We start from the raw sequence: 20,052 nt of genomic DNA on the forward strand, positions 1-20,052 counted from the left end.
TGGCTGCACATTTGCTGAACAGGCAGAAAACTGTAGATGTTATCCTGCAGTGATGTTCCTCATGTAAACCTCCTATGAACCAAAAGAGCAAAACGTACAGTCAGCAGCGATCATTGCATTTAACCACACGTTACTGCCGGAGCCTCTGAGACAGACTGTTAAAACGTGTAATCATTGTGTTTATAAGCAATTTTCATAAAATTAGAAAAAGTCATGAAGATAACAAAATGATGTGAAGTATTTTGAGCTGCAGCCTCCAGAACCCCAAACTGAACATTAGCTTTAAAAAAAGAAGCAACAAACGAACGACATCAGTCCTCGATGTTGAACTTTGATTTTGTGTTCCCAATAACTCAAAAGTCTGATCTCAAATCAACTGTAACACAAAGGCTCCTCCATGAATCTGACATTGTAATTGCTGTATCACCCTGAACGTGTTAAAACTGCATCAAAGCAACGTGGAAAAGTGATCATTTTGGGTTTTAAAGAGGAAACCGCCACGACCACATCAACATCTGCCGCTTTATGTGTCCCAAAAGGATTTCACCCGTCGTATCTCTTCTCTTTGGGGCGAGGTTTTTCGAAAACATCCCAACAACCCAAAACTCCTCAAAAGTTATGTCATTGTGGGCTCATGTGAAAATATGTTTTGGGTATAATGTGTACTTTTCTCGAGCTAACTTTCTACTGTTTTCATCTTCCATGATCTTTTTTAAATTGTTGCCAAAGAGACATTCAGAAGGAGTGTGGGACAGCTGGAGAGATGTTTACTCTTCACATGTGAAAGGAAAACTGTTTTCACGCCACCGAAAGCACACTGAAGCCGCGTTTGTTTATCTGGCTGTACTGACGAGTCGTTTTCCTTGTTTAGGCGCGACAGAGTGACTCACAGGCTTCAGCATAAATGTTTAGAATCAAAGCACTTCGCAGGTAACCAGACGCTCTCCAAAGGAAGCAGCGTTCAAAACAACGTGCAAGCTAGACGTCTGCTCAGCCTCGTGTTAGCCGAAACACCACTTAAGTTCAGTGGACCATCAAAAGGAAGATGAGTTCCCTCCTGCAGCCCCAGCTTAACCTTCTCATAGAAAAGCCTCATTTGTTTGTTTATTCACAGCTCCTGAAAAACAGATTGTGTCCATCCAGTTTCTCCAAACCGCTGATGAGGCGTAATCCAAGCGGTTTGTAGCACGTGTGCAATATTCACCACACTGCGTTTTCTCTAAGTGCACAAGATTGCTGTCATTACCAGTATGAGGCAATGGTGGAGGAAGCACTCCAATCCTTTACTTACTGTTGTTGGTAAAATGTGTTTAAAGTATCAAAAATAAAAGTACTCAAGGCAGAAAAATGGCCTCTGAGGGCCAAACTGTTGACGCAACCGTGTGAGCAGCGTTTTAATGTTATGGCTGGTTGAAGTGGAGCTGTCTGTTTTTCTGTATTTGATATACTGCTGGGCAGTTTCATATAAAACACATCATAATTCATCAGCTGATCATTTGCTTGGTATGTAAAATCTTAATTTGTAGTGGATAAAAAAGTAAAATAACATGTAGTGGAGCTCAAGCTCAAGTACCTCAAACTCATACATAAGTGTAGTCGAGTGAATTAGTTCCTTTCCAGCACTGGTGTTTGGAAAAGTCTGGAGATAATGGGATAAACATCAACTTCTCACAGAAATAAAGGCTATTTTATGTTTTTCTGACCTGAAGAAAGACTTAACCTGGTTTAAGAGATGAGACCAACTAAAGCTGATTCAGTTTCTCTTTGATGGTCCGACAACAGCTGTTTCCCAGGTCAAGAACAAACTTTGAACCCTGAAGTGAAAACGGAAAAAAGTGCTGCGGAAAGAAAACATCTGCAAACTCCAGAGCAGCCACTGAATGGACTCCACTCAGCAGCTCATCTGAGCAGTGTTCTGCAGAGAGCAGGTCATGTGATCTGTGTTTCGTTCATCAATATGTGGTCTGTGAGCGAATCTGTCCAAATATGAATGGACCTCCAACACCTGACACCAGCAGGACGACCCTGTCGATTACCTCTCCTCTATCGCCATCATCAGGGCAGACTTGTTCCTCTGACCCATCACTCACTAATGTTTTATTACTCTGTGATGTGCAGAGCAACTGTCACCTTATTCTACAGTTGGTGAGGCTGGAAAGAATCGGACTTGTTGCTGCAGCTGGTTCCCAACCTGTGGGTTTGGACCACCCAGTGGGACCCGGGATAATTTTGAGGGGTTGCAGAATGACGTCCACACTTTGCTCCGGCGCTGGAGAAAGATCTGGCTGATCGTTATTCTGTTAAGAGGAAAAAGACTCTGTTATTTCTTTAAACCAATCACAATCGCCTTGGGCGGAGCTAACACCAGGGTGCAGCGATGGCGCCCCTGAAAAACACCATCGGGGGAACTTTTGGTTTTGGTGGAACGTTTGCACACTGAGAAGCGAGAACTGCTTTTAAAATGCCAAATCTCTGCAAATGAACCAATCAGAGGGCTTCACTGCATGATACAAAGCTTTGTCAAAATTTGCCATTTTCAGCTATTTCAGGTGAACCTGAAACAGTCAGGCTGATACCAACAGCCCACTCCCAAAAACCCCTAAAAAGAATAAAATCCAAGAAGCAAAAATCACTCTTTTGTTCAGCTGCTCAAAACTGATCCTCATGCACTGGTTTGCAGCCACTGGCATTAAGTGTGATGTGTAAGAGTCTGTAAAGCCGGATATACTGGAATACTGGATTCAGTCTCAATGAAGACCCATCAAACCTCAACCTTAGCCTTTAAAGCCTTCAGTTGGCCGAAAAAAACGATGCAAAAAGGCTTCCAGCAGAGATCTGCTGAGGATTTAAACAAACTGGACATTAAGGATACTTTATTGGGGGACAGGAATAAAACACATTCAACCACATTTGCTTCTTTCTTTTGTTTTTTCTGACCCAGCGTGGAGGGAGGCACCTTCGAGTCTCACATCTCACAAGGTCGAGGTCAGGAAGGGATAATCAGGTATTTTTAACACTTTGACTGTGCAGAGACCAAACATAGGTGACCACCCACTTCTTCTGGTCACCCGGCGAGTAAGAATAACATCCAGTGGCTGTTATCACATAAAGTCTTTACAGGCGCAGCGCAGCCGAGCTTCCCGGCATGTTCTTGTTTTAATTATAGAAACCTAATAAGCACAAAGCCTTATGCACAATCTTTGCCCACTTTTCAAAACCCCCATTTCAACCAAATCCACATTTTCCACATCCACAGGCCTCCAGTTTTGATTCCTGCTCATTAAATCTAGCCGTGGCTTTAAAAGGAGCCCGAAGCCACAGGATTTCAGTTAGCGTTCAAATTACTCAGCTTTACATCCATCCCCTCCAGACCTAAATGTACACATGTGCAGACAGAAAAAACACACTATCTATATGTTACACAACACAGCTGTGGCCACTTTAGCCTTCGTGCCCGCCCAGTGTTTAGAAATCTTGTGCCTTGTCGAGTCTTATTTTCCTACAGGACTGTTTTCACTACGCCCAGGTTTCATCCACCTAGAGTCACGCTTCCATCCTCCTGGCAGGTCTTCAGAGCTGCCGGCTGAGCTTCTGCGCCTGCCTCTCCTTTGCATTAAAGGCATACTTCGTGTCCTGTAGCTGTTCTATGATCTCCTTGGCCTCCTTCATCTCCGCGGCGAGCTGGTTGTACTTCTCCACCAGCTCCTGGTTCTCTCTCCGGAGCTCCACCACCAGCTGGCTCAGCTCCTCGCTCTGCTTCCCGCAGTGCAGCTTCAGCTGCTCCATCTCAGACAGCGTCTCCTCCATGTGCTTCACCAGGCTCTCCAGCTTGTCTTTAGACATCTCTGAAATGTTTGATTCGGCTCTTGCAGGGTTGTTGTTCTTGGAGTCCGGGCTTTGTCTCCTTTGTGCCTTGTTGTTCAGCGTCAGTGCACTTGTTGCCTCTCTAGAGCGATTATTGAAGTCTTACATGTCTCACATGGAGCAGATATACCTCCCTGCACAGTAATCCCCTTAGCAGAGCTATCCTGGGAAACCTCTAACGCATATTAAGTGTGACACACAGCCACATCGTCTGCTGCTTAAGTCCCCTCCACACAGAGGATGAAAGTGATTGACAGATTACCTCAGTTCACTCTATAGTCTCATCCACTTGTGTGTGAACAAGCTTAAAGGCCTATAAAGAAATGTATAATTTCTGCAAGTGGAGGAACAAAACAGAAGCAGAAGATTCACATTTCTTCAATGGGAAAAAATAAGTCCTGAGGTAGGTTTAGTGTTTTCTGGGAAAGTAGCCCAAACAGCTTTGAGTGCATGGTGAAACCTAATCTGAACAGAACAGGTGTCTGGAATAGATGCAAGAGGAGCCTTATGGAATTAACTCTGTGGTCGTTCACCAGCCGAGCTGCTCGATTCACATGCCAGAGTGAGGCCTCGCTCAGGGCTTGTTAGGTAAGTCGCAGTATGAGGCTAAACATTCTGGGTAAACTGCCATACTGTGCCACTGTCCCGGCCACCGAGGCCAAGCAGTCCCCATGGTGACAGCTAATGCGTCCAGCGCTCCAGGCAACGTGCCAACTGGGCCCGTCAGCCAGTTGGCATCGAGGGACGGCGAGCGCGGGATGCCAGTGTCAGCACGCCGAGGAATTTCCACAATGTTCCCACCGTCTGCAGAAATGTTTTGCGTCAATTCCCGGCCGGGTTTTCCTCACTGGAAACCAGCGCAGATGATGCAGGAGAGACAACAGTGTTTTGTAATGGTGCTGAAGGACCCCCCCCCCAACCTTTGACCTCTGTGAGGAGGCAAATGCAAAGATGATGCTGTTTTCTAGTTTATGCATCCCCCCCACGACATAGAACTTTATTTTGATTCTAGCCTACCTGCTCATAGTTTTCATGTTCTTTTACTTAAGCAGAAGTTTGAACGCACTGGTAACAGAGTACGTTTACATAGTTTTACTGGTGTTTTTATTTAAGTAGTAGATCTTCCTCCACCACATTTCAAATGATAGAGTGCTACCTCTGTATTATTGATGCTGTGGTGTGTGATAGTCTTTGCCAGCACAGTGCCACGCTATCTAGGAGGAAGCACAGCGTGTAGTTTGGCACAGAGTTTGTGAACACCCGTCGTGAGAACTCCAGAGATTTACACCCATGAAGCTGGTGTACATGAGAGGCCTGACATTCAGTCTTTATTGTGGGTCAAGCTCTGTCAAAGCTTCCTACACAACCGCAGAAGACGTCATACGACTGTTTCTGGAGGCTCAAACTGACCTTAACGTGCAAAATCAGAGTTCCCCTTTAAATCTGATGTTGTGAAATCCTTTGTCCTGAGGTTGTTTGTGTTCTGTTGCATTTGTTTCGCCCTGAGCAGGTTGGACAGTCAACCACAGCTGTTTACATCGAATCTGAGCCCACTGGCACATACTGTACCATTTCTGAACACTGTGAGCCAACGACCATCAAAACATGCATTGAAATAAAGCATGCAGGCGTTGCTCTTTTCATCCACAGTGGTTTCCAGTATCCTTGTACCTGCATGTGATGTGTGAACGTGGTTTACTGCGCTCTTCTAGTACTGGACACACCCATATTTTGATTGACAGTTTAAACACCACACGGTCACCGCTGCCACCACAAGTGCTATACTGCGGTCCACGCTGGCGGCACACGCTGACAAAAAATACAAATCAAAGACTTCGAGACGTGAGAATCTGCGTGTCGGACTCAATGATCGAAAAGAGCACTTTAAGTTTTGTTATTTATTAAAAAACAAAATCTGAATTGAATAACCTTGCATAACACACATATGCATGTGAAGGACAGAAAAAAAAGCCAGTCACCCAACACATTCCCTAAAAACAAAAAGGGAAGGGGAAAAAACAGATTCAGAACAAACTACTACATTGTTCCCTCTTGGTTTCTTCTCTGCAAGCATGAGAGCAACTGAAAAACGAGCGACCGGTGCAGCTCGTCGTCCTCCATCAGCCAGCGTTTTCTCATACAGGAGAAGCCACAGAGTTTGGGTTCATACACATCTCAATACTTCACCTCCATTTCAACTTTTTGCTTTGTTTTCATCTTGATTTAAACAGCCAGTTAAGCAAACAATGCTAACAGGAGGTTATGTTGTCCAAAAATGTTCACAAATTCAAGTATCAAATCAAACGAAATCTTTAACTCCCTCATTTGTCGGCACTCTGCGTTCTTTTCCTCAACACATGCACAGAATTTCTGTCTAAAGTTGTGTCTGTTTTCACACAGATTTTCCTGATCTGTGTAGGAACCCTGTTAATATTTAACCCCGTTTGTTCAAAAAGTACAAAGTTTCTCTTCTGCATATGTTGAAAAAAACACAACAGTATCTGTGTATAGTCGAAATAATTTGATGTAGCATAGTTCCAGGCAGCACCAGGCGAGCGTCATGAGGGCAGCTGTAGCCTAAAGGTTCAGAGTTTGTGACCAGATGATCACAGGTTACAATCCCTGGACAGGTTGGAGAAACAAAAAGGAGAAGCTAAATCAAATCTCAGTCAGGGAAGAGAACGAAAAGCACATTTCTGTCCCACATAACACAATAACGACAACTACTACTGAAACGCCCTTGAGCAAGGCACTGAACCTCCGACTGCTCCAGCAGAGCCGCTCAGTGGCTGACAGCACACGACCGACATGGCAGGCAAATCTCAGGTGTGGGCGTGAACTTTCCTCCCTCTGCGGGCTTTGACTTCGAATGTGATTTAAGGGCCGAAAAAGTTGGTGTCACAATAATACTCGTGTCAAGACGGTGAATTCTTCCATTTTGCGTGAATCTATCGGGGTGTTCGTCGCTCCGGCGTCAGAGCTTTGGTGGCGTTCGTGCATCTAAAGTGGAAAAAAGAAAGCCGCTCTCGTGTGAACCATTCTTAACGGCGGTGAGGAAAGCACGTCTGGTGACTGACAGCTCAAACACAATCAAACTACACATTTACCGATCTATTATCAATATCATCAGAGCGTCTGTTAGTTCGATGAAGGCTTTTTTAACGTTGGGTTTAGTTTGGGGGGGCGGTGGCAGCTCACGAGTCGGAAAAAATGAACATCAAAGTCTCTGAAGGGAGATTTAAAGAAACCGCCTCCCTTCACTCAACAGCTACCGCCGAGGTGTCCCTGAGCAAGGCACCTTCTGTAAAGCCCCAGCTGTAGAAGACTGGTTGGACTGGGCAGCTCCCAGGTGAAATGTGTGTGGATGTGAAGCAGGGCGCTGCTGGAAAGGAGCACACGAGCTCTTAAAGCCTCCCTGGATAAATAAAATGTTCCCACCGATTTCGGGGTCGAGGCCGAGACGGGTGAGGGACGAGGTCCCAAGTCGAGCGAGAAACGCTTTAAAACAGAACTAAAACATTTAAGAACAGCTGTCGTGGGGAAAACCCTCCCGCGGCGCCGGAAAAGAAAGGCGGAACAAAAACAACTTGTGTCCCGTCATCGTGAGTTCTGAGGAGGGGATGCGGGGGCGGGAAGGGCCCCCGCATCGCCCTTTGTTCCCCGGCCGGGAAGGGGCCGCTCTCGTGTTGTTGGCCGGAGGGCTACGTGGGCGAGGGTCCAGGGGGGGGCGGCGTCCTGCTAAATGTAGAACTGGTGCAGCGCCAGCTTGTCCATGAAGGGCTGCACCAGGTTGTCTGTGGCGAAGTAGAAGACCAGGCCGAAGAAGATGGAGATGGGCAGAGCGGGGAGCGCCTTCTTGAAGATGGCGAGCAGCAGCAGAGTCAGACAGAGACCCTGCGGGCGCAGAGACAGACCAAATAAAACCCGGAGGAAATAGCACATTGAAAGTTTGTGTACCAAACAAAATCAGCTCTGGCGGGGAAAAAACAGGCCGTTATACAATTAAGCGGTTCACATAAAGCGGGGTTGAACATTGTGCTGAGAGGCAGAGACGAGGCTGCGGTGATTCGAGCCTGACACCAAAATAAGCAGCTGCGGTCACTCACGATGAGGATGGCCACGAAGCAGGCGAGCGTGGTGTTCCAGTCGCCGCTCGCCGTGGCCGAGGCCTTTCCCACCAGCATGCTGTAGAAGATGAAGTCTCCGAGGCCCAGCTTGACACCCCCTGAGAACACAGGAGGACACCGCACTCAGGGTGGAGTCAATCCAAACGCCCTCCAACCCCCCTGGAAACTCTTCTCAGCTGTAATTACTGTGCAAACAAGGGCTCCGACCCCATATTTACCCAAGTTTTATGTCAGGAATAGCGGCGGCCCCCGAATAGTGCGGACATGACACCTAGCAATTGGCATGAATAATCGCTTCCTAATCTGCTCCGACTAAAAATGGTCTGCAGCCAAACATGGAGGTCGCTTTCACATACGCACTAATTTCACAGAAAGGGGAACACATAAAAACATTCCCAAAGTGTTTTATGTGTTCGGAGAAGAGGGAACTGAAAGATGATGATTACACACTGAGGGGAGGCAGGCAGACAATCTGGGAATTCACCAGTTTGAATTACAGAGCTGCGCCTCATATTAGGGCTGCGAGGTGAAGCGAGCGTAGTGCAGCACATACTGCAGGTTTCCCCTCAGCGCGTGATACAGCAGCGTGGAGAGAGCACGCACCTTGTTCCGCACCGAGCTACTGAACAATCCTTCAATAATTAATCTATTTCTCATTACGCATCACTCTGTCGAACTGAAAGGAGACACGATGTCTTTAAAGGGCTGACTGCAATCAAGCTGAATGGAAGGCTCAACCAACTGATCACAGAGACGATGACTGAATGCATCAAACAGATCTGAATCTGTCGTACTTTAAACCCTGAGGCAGATTAAAGCGGTTCAGGTTTTGAGGTGGAAACTGCACAGGCCGACACTGACAACAAGAACTTAAATAAAGAGCTAATTAGTCCGTTAACTATCTGCTAAAATTCATGGCATCTGTGCAACTATGGCGTGCACGGCTCTCAGCACTCACTCTCTTCGTCGTCGTCGTCAACGGGACGAGCGGAGGGCATCTCCTGGATCTCCCGCCTGGTCTGTTCGGTGGATTGAAGCGTCCCCAGCTGGTGCTCCTGATGGCTGATCCAGGAGGGGGTGAAGCCTCCGTCGTCCTGCGACAGGGTGGAGGGAGCCGGGGACGCCACGGCTGCAGACGAGCGAAGACAGTCAGACTAAACAACCGAACCACCAGATTAAACCTCGCTCGATCACTCCGGACAAACACCCGCTCACCTTCTGGAGCTTCTTGTTGAGGCGAGGCTCCTTCTGTCGAGTTCCTTTTCGGCCGGTCGGTGTCGGCCATGTTGACGAGCCACACCATTGTAGCTGGAGAAGAAGCGATGGAGTAAAAATGTTAACAGCGTTAAGATTTGTGTTACAAGCAGAATCCAAGCAAACCTAGAAAAGGCTATTTTTCAAGAAAGAATGAGGAAGAAAGTGTAACGATGACGAAGAGGAGCTGAAGCATCATCACAAAATGTTAACAAAAGCGTCTGTAGTCTGCGCCTGCCTTACAGGAGTAGATGAGGGCTGGAAAGATGGGTTCGTTCCTCTCCTGAGCCGTCTCCACCAGGATCCTCAGAGGCCCTTTGGGACAGAGCACCGCTAACAGATCTGAGACAGGACAGAAGAAAAGAGTCCAGATCAGCGACGGCAGCCACCACACAGAGGACGCTGTGAGAGAGCAAAACCAGCACCCCGACACCACATCTGTGATAACAAGACCGCGAGCGAAGGGAAAATACACTCTGCACTCTGACAGAGCAGAGAGTCGATCCGCCGGGAATAACGAGAGCACGAACAGTCCCAAACTCTTTACTTTCACGTGCAATCGGAAGGTCTATTAACCATTTACTGCTCCTTGAACAGTAAGACAAATCCAGAAAGCTTCTGTGAATGGCACCTAATTTAAGACAAAAATCAAAGACCTATAAATGATCTCTTGGCGTTCTTTTACAATTTAAGCAACCTTTAGCTTCTGCCCATTAGCAAGAAAGCAGCTTACAGGAATCAAAGGTTCTTTGTCTCCCTCAGACTTCCTTTTTCTCACAAACTTGTCTTTCAACCCACGTTTCCTTAAAGCATCTGTGTAATGGTTCTGAGACGCATCCTTCCTCTTAACCCACCAATCGCGACATTTGTGACACATTGGAATTAGTGTTTCTGTTAAAAGTTGTATTCCGTCTTTTTACATGTGAACGAGTTTGGCTTCCTCTTGATGATTCAAGAAAATACTGAAAGAATCTCTGATTTTCCCTTTTCTCCCAAACACTAAAAGGAACCAGATGACGGGCCGCTGGCGCACAAAACAACCTCTTCAAAGGTTGAGTAAAGATATATTTTTTCCTTCAAAGTACACAGAGGTCAGAGCAAAAGACGGAGGAGGATTTACCGTAGACAGATATGACTGCTAATATGAGCCAGGCGGTCCACTCTGGCAGGTACTTGATGAAAACCAGGGCCATGAGGGCGCTGATCATGATGAGGTAGGCCTGCTGGAGCCGCAGCGGTCCTTTCCAGTGAATACACATCATGCCCACCACTCCGAAGTTCCAAATTATTATCGCTAGGGTGAAATAGTCCATGGCCACGTTGTAGGTCTTGAAAACCTCTCTGTTGGACAGAGCAGGGACATGACAGAAATGCCTGGAAAGCCTCCATCCATCATTGTAAAGATTTTGCCGACTTGACATTTATGAGAATGTGTGGAAACCTTGTAAAGTGAGAGAAGTGTGGAGGGGCGTGGCTTACTTGAGGTAGATGTAGGAGAAGAAGAAGAGCAGGAGGAGGGAGGAGAGGAAGAGCCAGCCTTGGATCACCTGTGGAGGAAAACCAGAGGCGTGAGACATAAACAACACCACCGCTTCAACAAACCAGTACGTGCAAATACCTGTCAGCAGCGTTTGTTTTAAACTACCTGGACAACCAGGACGGGTGGGGTTACAACAGAGGAAAAAACAATGAGCATCAGAGAGTTCTGCTGGAAAACCTGATGTGCTCAGTCTCACCTGTCTGCTTTAAACCATTCAATCGTTATTTAAAGCCCTGACAGCGACTACGTTTACATGCACAAAGTATTCCAGCTTTTCACAGCCACGTCCTGTTGATCTTCCCCATGTTGCTTCTTTGCGTCATTCATTAAACCACTTTCTCACAATACTTGTGCACATCCAAGAACCTGTTAAGTGTTTTAAAGCAGGTGTGTTTCAGAAACGTGGGCTGTTCTTCTGTGCATGCTTCTGCAGCCCTGCAAACTGTTGGAGGGATGGTTTGTTAACAAAGCACAGAGCTGAAAAGGGAAGAGGCCGTGTGCTGCAAACTGTGGTAAAAACCACAATTAAGATGCACATTCTGAATGAGTGCTCCTAAAAACAGAACACACCACATGTCTTCATCAGAAAATGCTACACTGCTGTCTACATGACCCATATAAAATCAGTGAAAACTGCAGCAATGCTTGTGTGAAGTGTCCCAGTGAGCCAGGACAGCGTGCCAGCATGCAGAAAGAACGGGACAGAACGAGGGGCTGGAACTGGCACACCTAAATGGAATGAAGCCACTTTAATAGTAGGTACACCTGTGCTTGGCAAGTCAAAACATCCCCTGTGAGAACAGTTTATTAGTACATGGAGTCCATCATTACTCCACCTGAGATCTAATGATGAAGAGGAAAACACCCTGGCTGCGTGTCAAACCACTCCTATTGACTAGAAGGTTTGTTAAACTGCATGTGAGCAGTGATATTATCATCAGTAACACTTCCCTACTATGGCAAGCTGAAATGTCTGCTGTGAAGACCTCGCTGTCTGCGGCGAATGAGGCCACGGCGTGTGTGATGCAGCGCGGCGTGGCGAGTTGCAGCGTGTACCTTGTAGCAGCGGTACTTGTATAACAGCACCAGCACCAAAGTCATGACGATGATCACAGTGATCATGATGGTGGCGTTCAGGATGGAGTTGAGGGCCCTCTGTGCTACCGTGTCTGTGTCTTCAGGGAACGGGGTGTAGATCCTGAGGGGGACATTTCAAGGACACAAATGTCAGTCAAACAGCAAAGAGCAGAATGAATAATAAATACAATAAAGGAAACGTGAATGTATCTGTGTCTACTGTCAGTAGCTTCGACTGGTTACAGCTGGGTGCCCTCAGCGTGAGTGAGCTAAGCTTACTGCTATTTCAGAGGGATTAAATAAAGATAAAAGATGTTAGGTTTATACATCCTGAGCCAAATTCAGACTCTGCCTTGATATTCAATTACAGTACTGTCTTGGCTTTCAAGCCAAGGTTGTCAAAGTCTCAATACTTCCATACTTTTTCTGTACCATGTGTTTAAAATCAGTCGAAGGTGTTGAGAGGACTATAAAAAGAACACAGATCTACAGTCAGCCACTGAACACAGGTAAGGTGAAGCAGTACAGAAAGTAGTAATGACAAACATCACTAAAAGCAAGGCGGGGAAAACATTTAAGAACAGTAATAATAATGTTGATTATTATTACTGCTCTTACAGATGTGTCGGTGTGTGTTCGGTGACTTCTTCTGTACCAGCATTGTTTGCAGGTTGTGAATAAAAAATAATCCTATTTTGCTCCTCTGACATCGAAAAGGAAGCCAGTATTTGTTTTTTTTTTAATAATAGTATTGTAACAACGCTCAAATGTCTTGTATTGTGAGTAATACATTCAAATATAAAGGTCTGAGATATGCGGTGTATAAACATGTTGCATTGACCCCACCTAGTGGCAGTGTGGCCTCATTGCACTTCATTCAAACATCTAACGAGCGCTGGGACAGTTAGGACACTCACAATCTCTGGCCGTCATTCTGGGTGTAGAAGCTGACAGACTTTATGGTTGCCACGACAACAACCATGCAGAGGGTCACGGGAACGAAGAGCATGATGACGTGCTTGGCGCCGTATTTCAAGGTCAGTTCTTCGTCCTCGTCCTCCTCAGCCTCCACCACGCGTGGAGGACGAGTGGCGGGGGGCTGTCCGTTCTGCTCTGGTCCACTACGGTTTCCGCCATCACCTCCTCCTCCTCCTCCAGCTCCAGAGCCTCCTCTGGACCGTGCTCTGGTCACTGCAGCCTCCTGTGGCTGCTGGGCGGGTTCAGGGGACACGTTGGTCTCCTGTTGGTCCTGCAGGTTGTGGGAGAAGAAGTATTATTAGTAAATTATTAGTATACTTTACTCCACATACACAAACTGCCTCACAGGAGACAACACTTGAGTTACACCCCAAAGACTGGAAACAGTAAAATGACATTCTTTCTAAATGGAGCTCAGGGATTTCTCAGAATCAACAAGAACATGGCTGTTGATTAAATCTTCCAGCGAGACGTGATCCAATAAAGTCTCATCAAGTGATAAACTAGGAGACATTTTGGGATACCCTGATGAGGAAACAATCTCAGACACGCAGTAAAAGTACATGCAGTGTACAAAGTAACTGTGCCAGTGCTGGTTCGGTCTTTGTCGACCCTCTTTCTGCTCATGTTTCCTGTCTCTCTCTGCTGTGAACTTTCTAATAAAAGGAAAAACACTCATAAAGAAACAATCAGCGAGCGACAACCATCTGTGAAACACGATGCTGGTGATACTCGCAGCCCTCGCTTTGTGAAACAGTCTGCAACCTCAAAAACAGACTTAATACCCATTTCAATCCCATCCATAAATCTACACTTAAAGGCTGTATGAGCTTGAGAAACCAGAGATTCCTTAAAAAATAGTCCAAATCCATCTTTCTTCTATCTCTCTGCGGCAGTTTTGGATCAACACATATGTCAACAAGAGACCGTCATTTTATCAAGATGAAACACTCTAACTCAAGTATTTCATTTGCTTTTATTGGCAAAGCTTCCTCCAGATTGGACGAGCACTACAGCAAACTGTTATCAGGCCATCAGTGTGTGCATTTCTGAGCGTAACTGGCACATTTACACTCGCAACACCAGTTCCTCCAAGGGCGACGACGCTGCGCTCGTTCCCACTCAGCCCGGGGATCTGCTCCGTCAGGACAAAATAAAAAGGCACGTCGAGGAGGCTGTGTGAACTTAAAACTGTCAGGCTGCCAAGAGAGTCAAGGCCCGACATGAAGCGATCTCCCCAGGTACGCAGACATGAAGACGGGAGGCCTCTTGAGAGACGGCTGTGAATAGTGAAAGCTCCCAAACAGGCTGCGGCACAAATGATCTCAGTGTGTGCTACAGTAGCCTGCTCTGTTTCTCAGTCGTGGGAATAAGGCCGGTGTTGGTCCCAACGACACAAGAGGGACATCAATCCAATTTACAGAGGTTTAAATTAACCCGTTACTTCAGGTCGTCATGCCGGAGCAGTGTGTCAAAACCTCTTGGAGCCATACTGGCCTGACCATGATGTGACTCTCAGGACAGAAATGACACATTTTGTAGTTCTCAAAGACTGAGAAATACTGCTGTAATGCACCTGCACAGATATTATGGGGTAAACAACACACTTAGGGTTGTTAAGTGGACCATGGACCGTGTGTATTTACAGCAAGAGGCAAACGCAGACAGCACAGCAGCACGCTGGCATTCACCTTCCTACTGTTTTTACCTCAGTGATCCAAAGTCTTTCCTTATCAGAACGTAACCACACTCAATCATGAACGGCCAAATTAAAACAAAGTTACACGGCTCAAACTCCTCCAGAGTTTGGCATCATGAACTGATTAAGAAACATGTCTCTGTCACCACTGACTCGACGAGGAAACTGGGTTTGTACACAACTAGAAGTGTTGGCTAATCATTACCCAATACATCAACACAGACAGAGATAAAGTGTGAGAGCAACCGTGACGCATTCTTTTATACTGACCATATTGTGTTCAATATCCTCTGCATTGTTTGCCATGGTTGGCTCGACAGACACTTGTCCTCACATGCAAACCAAATTCTTTTGCCCTGGTGAGAGAAAAGAGGGGACAGTATTATGTTAGGGGCAGAAAATGAGTAAGAGGAAGGCATATCAGCGACGACAGTGACTCAAACTGAGGCTGTAAAGATAGAGGGCGTCACAAACAGACTGGAAAGCCCTGAGAGGCAAATCTGTGATCTGAAATTGGCTTGATGGTGATTTAAAAAGCCGAGAAAACACAGAGAGGGAGAGCATCTTATTCTGGAGCTTTTCTATTGTAAAAGTTGCATAGTTAGAAGAAAATATACCGACAGGATCACCATTCTACATTTTCAGTCTTGTTTAAGTCTTTAGGTCTGTCTTAATTCCCAGAAATACGCTGATATTTAAATCATGTCAGATTTGAGTTACTCCAAAAAGTATCTTAAACTAATACCTGCAAAGACTTACTGGTCGCTGTCATCGTTCCTCCTGTAAAGAGCTCTTTTCCAAGAGTAACTCTGCACAACCCACAGTCCTCATTCTGTGCATTTTAAAGACCAGCCGAAGCTTTTTCCCAACATGAAATTCTCTCTTTGTGTTTCCTTGCTGAGCTGCGGTGGAGGGATATTAACATAAAGAGGGGGTTTTGTAGTCAGATACTCGCTGCTGAAGACTAATAGACTATCATACTAATATAACACAAATGCTTTTTTGCACAGGTCAGGGACAGTGGGTCTTGTCTCCCAGCTCTTACACTGGAAGGAGATCACTTCACGGCCACCACGGAAAGGCCACTTACATAGACTGACCAGCAACAACTCTTTTAATGTACATGTGGACATTACATTCAGACAGACTTGAAAATATCTGAACCTATCTTTTAAAAAATGTGAGAGCAACTGTGCTGATAACGTTAAATATGGTGCTGAAGTATTCAATCTGGGATCCTGCTATACACATCAGAATGACAAACAATCATCAGCAGTGAGATTTTTAACTATAACCTCCGGCGAATGTAACGTTCACGTTACTGATTAAACGCCGGTAAATAATACTTATTACTGACCAGCTGATGGTTAAATATGACTTCTCGCTATCGTACCATGTCATCATCTTAAAGCTAGTGACAGGTCATCTAATTGTCTTCTTTACCCATGGAGGTATTTTATCGAATGGCTAAACGGCTAGTTAGCCAATAATGTGAGAACAGGCACTAACGGCAGAAGAGGCAGCGGCCGCGCTGGGTGGCTAACGCTACATAACTTGCGTAGCTCAGACAAAACATAGTTCCTGAACAGTGAGCTTAAAGGAATTAAACTTACCTACTGTGAACAACAGTTAATTTCCTCGGTTTTGTGTTCAGATGGGTTCTCTTGTAGGTTTAAAGCCCGGGCACTTTCTCTTCTTTGTTGTTCCTGTCTGCTCACAGAACATCCGGCCGCTGGTGTAAACTACTTCCTGTTCTCGCGCATTCAGGGAGCGTTCAGGATCAAAACGGCGTTTGAGATTTGTTTGTAGCTTTTGTTATTTCGTTTATTCTGTGATAATATTTGTGGTTTAAATAAACCATAAATCGTATGTGTGCGATCATATCCACCAAAAGTTCGCTTTTAAACCAACAAGGGTAAAATTAATTACAAAAACGGACCCGTTACAAACACTACGCTTTATACTGAAGCAATGTCGCTGATGAGTCCAGTCATGTAGGATACAGGGCTATTTTCAACAAAACACAGAAAGCAATAAAGAATTAAACGATATAGCGTAGTAACCGGTCTTATCCGCACTCCACTCCAGAAGGTGGCGCTAGTGCGTTTAGCTGTTTACAGCCGCCGTGACAAAGGTCAACTCGTCCAAGAAGAGGCAAGGAGCCAAGAAAATCGACCAAAACCAACTGAAAACCCTTCGAAATCATGGTCAGTACGTTGCGATACAGTTCTTACAGTACAGATGTTTGTATGCAAGCGTAGATCATCACGACGCTAATCAGCGTGTCGGGTTTAACATCTTCTTTTAACAGAAAAGCTGTTTAACAAGGCTACAAGCTGTGTGCTAACGTTAGCATGAATGTGGGACGTTTGGCACTTGAGCAGCTGCAACGAGCCACAATGACTGACTCGGACAGATAAATCAGATTTACGGCTGACCAGCCGCTTAGCTGAGGCTACATTTTTTAGTTAACTCCACTTTTTTTATTGCGTAAAGTTGGCTAACAGTTAATTTGCATAAATGTTGAGCTCCATGCTCAGGTGTGCGTCTGTTTGTTTGGTCTTTGAGTTATCAAGACTTCTTTGAATCCTGAAATATGACGAAAAAATACTGTATTTTCATGCTGCAGACTGTTGTCTTACAAATGAAAATATACACTAAATTTGGTACAAACAACTGTTGTTAACTGCTTAGTGCACATATTCCTCGATAAGACCCTAAACACTGTGACAACTGACCATCCTCAGCTGATTAACCATCAGAGCTTTAAATATTTATTTGTGCCATATCTGGATTATTGTTTCATTAAGTGGAATATTTGCACCTCATTCTGACATCACGTGTCTGGTTTTTCAGTCCCACACCATCCTGCTGGTGCAGCCCACCAAGAGGCCAGAGGGAAGGACGTACGCCGATTATGAATCCGTCAACGAGTGTATGGAGGGTGTGTGTAAGATGTACGAGGAGCATTTAAAGAGAATGAACCCCAACAGTCCGTCGATAACGTACGACATCAGCCAGCTGTTTGACTTCATCGACGACCTGGCTGACCTCAGCTGTTTGGTGTAAGTTTGACAAGGACACGTCGTGACATTATTGATTTTTAATAATGGCAGCTTTCAGTCTGATGAGTGTAATACAGCACTTTGGTTGGACGCTGCAAGTATGATATGTACAGATACAGGATGTGCTGTAATTGAAGTCCCACAGGATTGAATATGAAATATTAACTGTTGGCTGTATCAGAGCAAAAGTGCTCCTTATCATATTAGTCAAAACTTATCCACCAAAATACAAGGAATTTTGAACAGAAGTTTGTTTATGGAAGCTTCCTCTTGTGATGTAGTTTATTCATCTACTGACAGCAAAGCAATGACCAAAAATGAGGGCTTATGGATTATTTTAAAGTCTCTGCCTCCTGTTTGCGTCTCTGTGTGGAGGGTTCACTCTATAATGTGTCACCTCAATCCACACGGTGAGGAGCGGAAGTTTGTTTTATGCATGCGTAAGTCTTGAAGATGATAACAAACCTACACAGTTCAAGTTCATAATTTTAGAGATATTTGCAGGGAAATGGCAAATAACACAGCAGGGCGAGCTGTGTGTTTATCAGTGTCCATGGTAACAGCTTTTTGCCACTCGCGGTTGATGTTGGCTCGTGTGTCTCACAGTTTACCTGTTTGTTTACGCGCTGCCTGTAGAAGTGCCTCCGAAGCTGTGAGTGTGACTTCATGTGGAGTTGCTCGCAGTGAGCTGTCGGCAGGGAGGGAGCGCGAATCCCTTCAAACCAGACGAGACAAACTCCCCCTGCTCAAAAAGGGTCTTTTTCCTGGTGGTCTGCCTAAATAAAATGACAATGGACTCAGTTAATTGTCAGTATGTTAGTCAAATCACCCAAACCTAAAGTTTTATTTTCACATATCCGTCATAAATTCACCAAAACATTAATTCCACTCATGAAGCATCCCTACAGGACACCTTCAGCAGTTTTCCGATGGACAGTTTGACTTTTAGAAATGAATCGTTTACTTTCTGCAGATTGTTTGCCTCCAGCCTTTGCGGTGCGTTCGAGAGAAATGGGAAAATCTGAAGCTTCATTCATATTTCAACCGTTGCATCATTTCAGTTCAGCTGTTTTGTAAAACTGGGTGATTCGAGTGGGAGGTCCGAGCCCCTGTGCATGCAAACAACCACTCTGCACAGGTGTGGTGCTTTTCTCTCTCCCAGTAGCTGAACTTGACTGCTGGCCTCAAAGGAGGTCAAACAAACAGTCCAATCGAGGGGAAGGCGTCTAATTTGATTGTTGTTTCCTCAGAGGGAAAAGGTCTCGCATGTCCTTCAGCTGCTTTATGTGCAAACACATGATGATAAGAAATAAAACTGAACATAGTTTTTCCTGTTGCTTCAGGTATCGTGCCGACACACAGACGTATCAGCCGTACAACAAGGACTGGATCAAAGAGAAGATCTACGTGCTGCTTCGCCGTCAGGCCCAGCAGGCAGCAAAGTGAAGCCTCTGAGCTGGTGGAGCAGGAGGAGGAGGAAGAGGAGGTGGTGGTGGGAGGGGAATCAATATCATTTTCTTATCTGTCGCTTGTGTTCAAAAGTTGTTTTGAGAAGTTTTTGACAAAGTTTTTAATTTTTTTTCTCACGGAGGGGCGTTGCATTTTGTATTGTAATGTTTGACTTATTAATAAAGATTTCCTTTCAATAACGAAAGTTTCTGAATTGAGTTTGTTTCCTCTCCGTGCGTCTTCTTATTTTCACTTGTTCTTTCTCTCCTTTCAGTCCAGCACAAGGAAAATTCCACTGTCATGGCAAAAAAACATCTTTTTAAATAGGTGACCTGAAAAAAATGACATTTTGGTGCAGTTTCCTTTCTGTCATTTCCTTTTTGTCCTTTTGGTTCTTTCTGTCATTGCGTTCACTCTCTTATTTCTGTCCTTTTTCAGAGCTGTTTGCCTCTTTCCTCCCTCTCCCTCGGTCTGCTTTGCTGCAGTGATCACTCCCTCCTTTTCACTCAATACTATGGCAAACAAGCCATCTCGAAGTAATGATTTTTTTCTCTTTTATCTGTGCTTTGGAAGAATATTTACAATTTCCTGGACTTTCAAAAATAGATTCCCTTGTGGAAATAAGAAAAAATTAAATTTTCCTTCTGTTTTTGCTGTTACTGCCGATGTCAATTTACTTTGCAGTTTTTGCTCAATACTGTGGCAAATAGCAATGTTTTATAACTGCCAGGAAAAAATATTTTCCTGGGCTTTTCGGTGAACCTAAAAATGAAATTTCCCTTCTTCCCCGCTGCCCTGACTTTTCTCTTTTCCTTTCTTTTTGGTTTTTCTTGTATTTTTTAATCTTTTGCATCCTTCACTGTCTCTCTCTTGGACTCTATGGACTCCTGCTTTTCTATTTCTCATTTCTTTTCCCATCCCTCTTTCTCTGATGTTTGATGCTGAAGTTCTACTGAAGATGTGAAGATGCTTTAGCAGAAGTGCACATGGGAATGAATT

General features: G+C 45.1%; 2 protein-coding genes across 2 annotated transcripts; one reads left to right on the forward strand and one right to left on the reverse strand.

The window, feature by feature from the left end:
• Window positions 1-5,750: 5,750 nt before the first annotated feature.
• On the reverse strand, window positions 5,751-16,283 carry psen1 (presenilin 1). Its single transcript, XM_070979831.1, has 11 exons — window positions 16,153-16,283; window positions 14,810-14,895; window positions 12,780-13,111; window positions 11,842-11,983; window positions 10,725-10,792; window positions 10,366-10,586; window positions 9,489-9,587; window positions 9,207-9,299; window positions 8,950-9,120; window positions 7,971-8,089; window positions 5,751-7,758 (listed from the first exon to the last, which is right to left on the reverse strand). Exons 2-11 carry the CDS (start codon window positions 14,843-14,845, stop codon window positions 7,603-7,605), a joined length of 1,437 nt encoding a protein of 478 aa, XP_070835932.1. The 5' UTR covers window positions 14,846-14,895; window positions 16,153-16,283; the 3' UTR covers window positions 5,751-7,602.
• A 356-nt stretch (window positions 16,284-16,639) lies between these two features.
• On the forward strand, window positions 16,640-19,248 carry LOC139342446 (enhancer of rudimentary homolog). Its single transcript, XM_070979541.1, has 3 exons — window positions 16,640-16,746; window positions 17,396-17,604; window positions 18,948-19,248. The coding sequence occupies exons 1-3, from the start codon at window positions 16,744-16,746 to the stop codon at window positions 19,048-19,050; spliced, it is 315 nt and encodes a 104-aa protein (XP_070835642.1). The 5' UTR covers window positions 16,640-16,743; the 3' UTR covers window positions 19,051-19,248.
• The last annotated feature ends 804 nt before the right edge of the window (window positions 19,249-20,052 follow it).

Source organism: Chaetodon trifascialis, chromosome 14, assembly GCF_039877785.1.
Source record: "Chaetodon trifascialis isolate fChaTrf1 chromosome 14, fChaTrf1.hap1, whole genome shotgun sequence".
NCBI lineage: Eukaryota > Metazoa > Chordata > Actinopteri > Chaetodontiformes > Chaetodontidae > Chaetodon > Chaetodon trifascialis.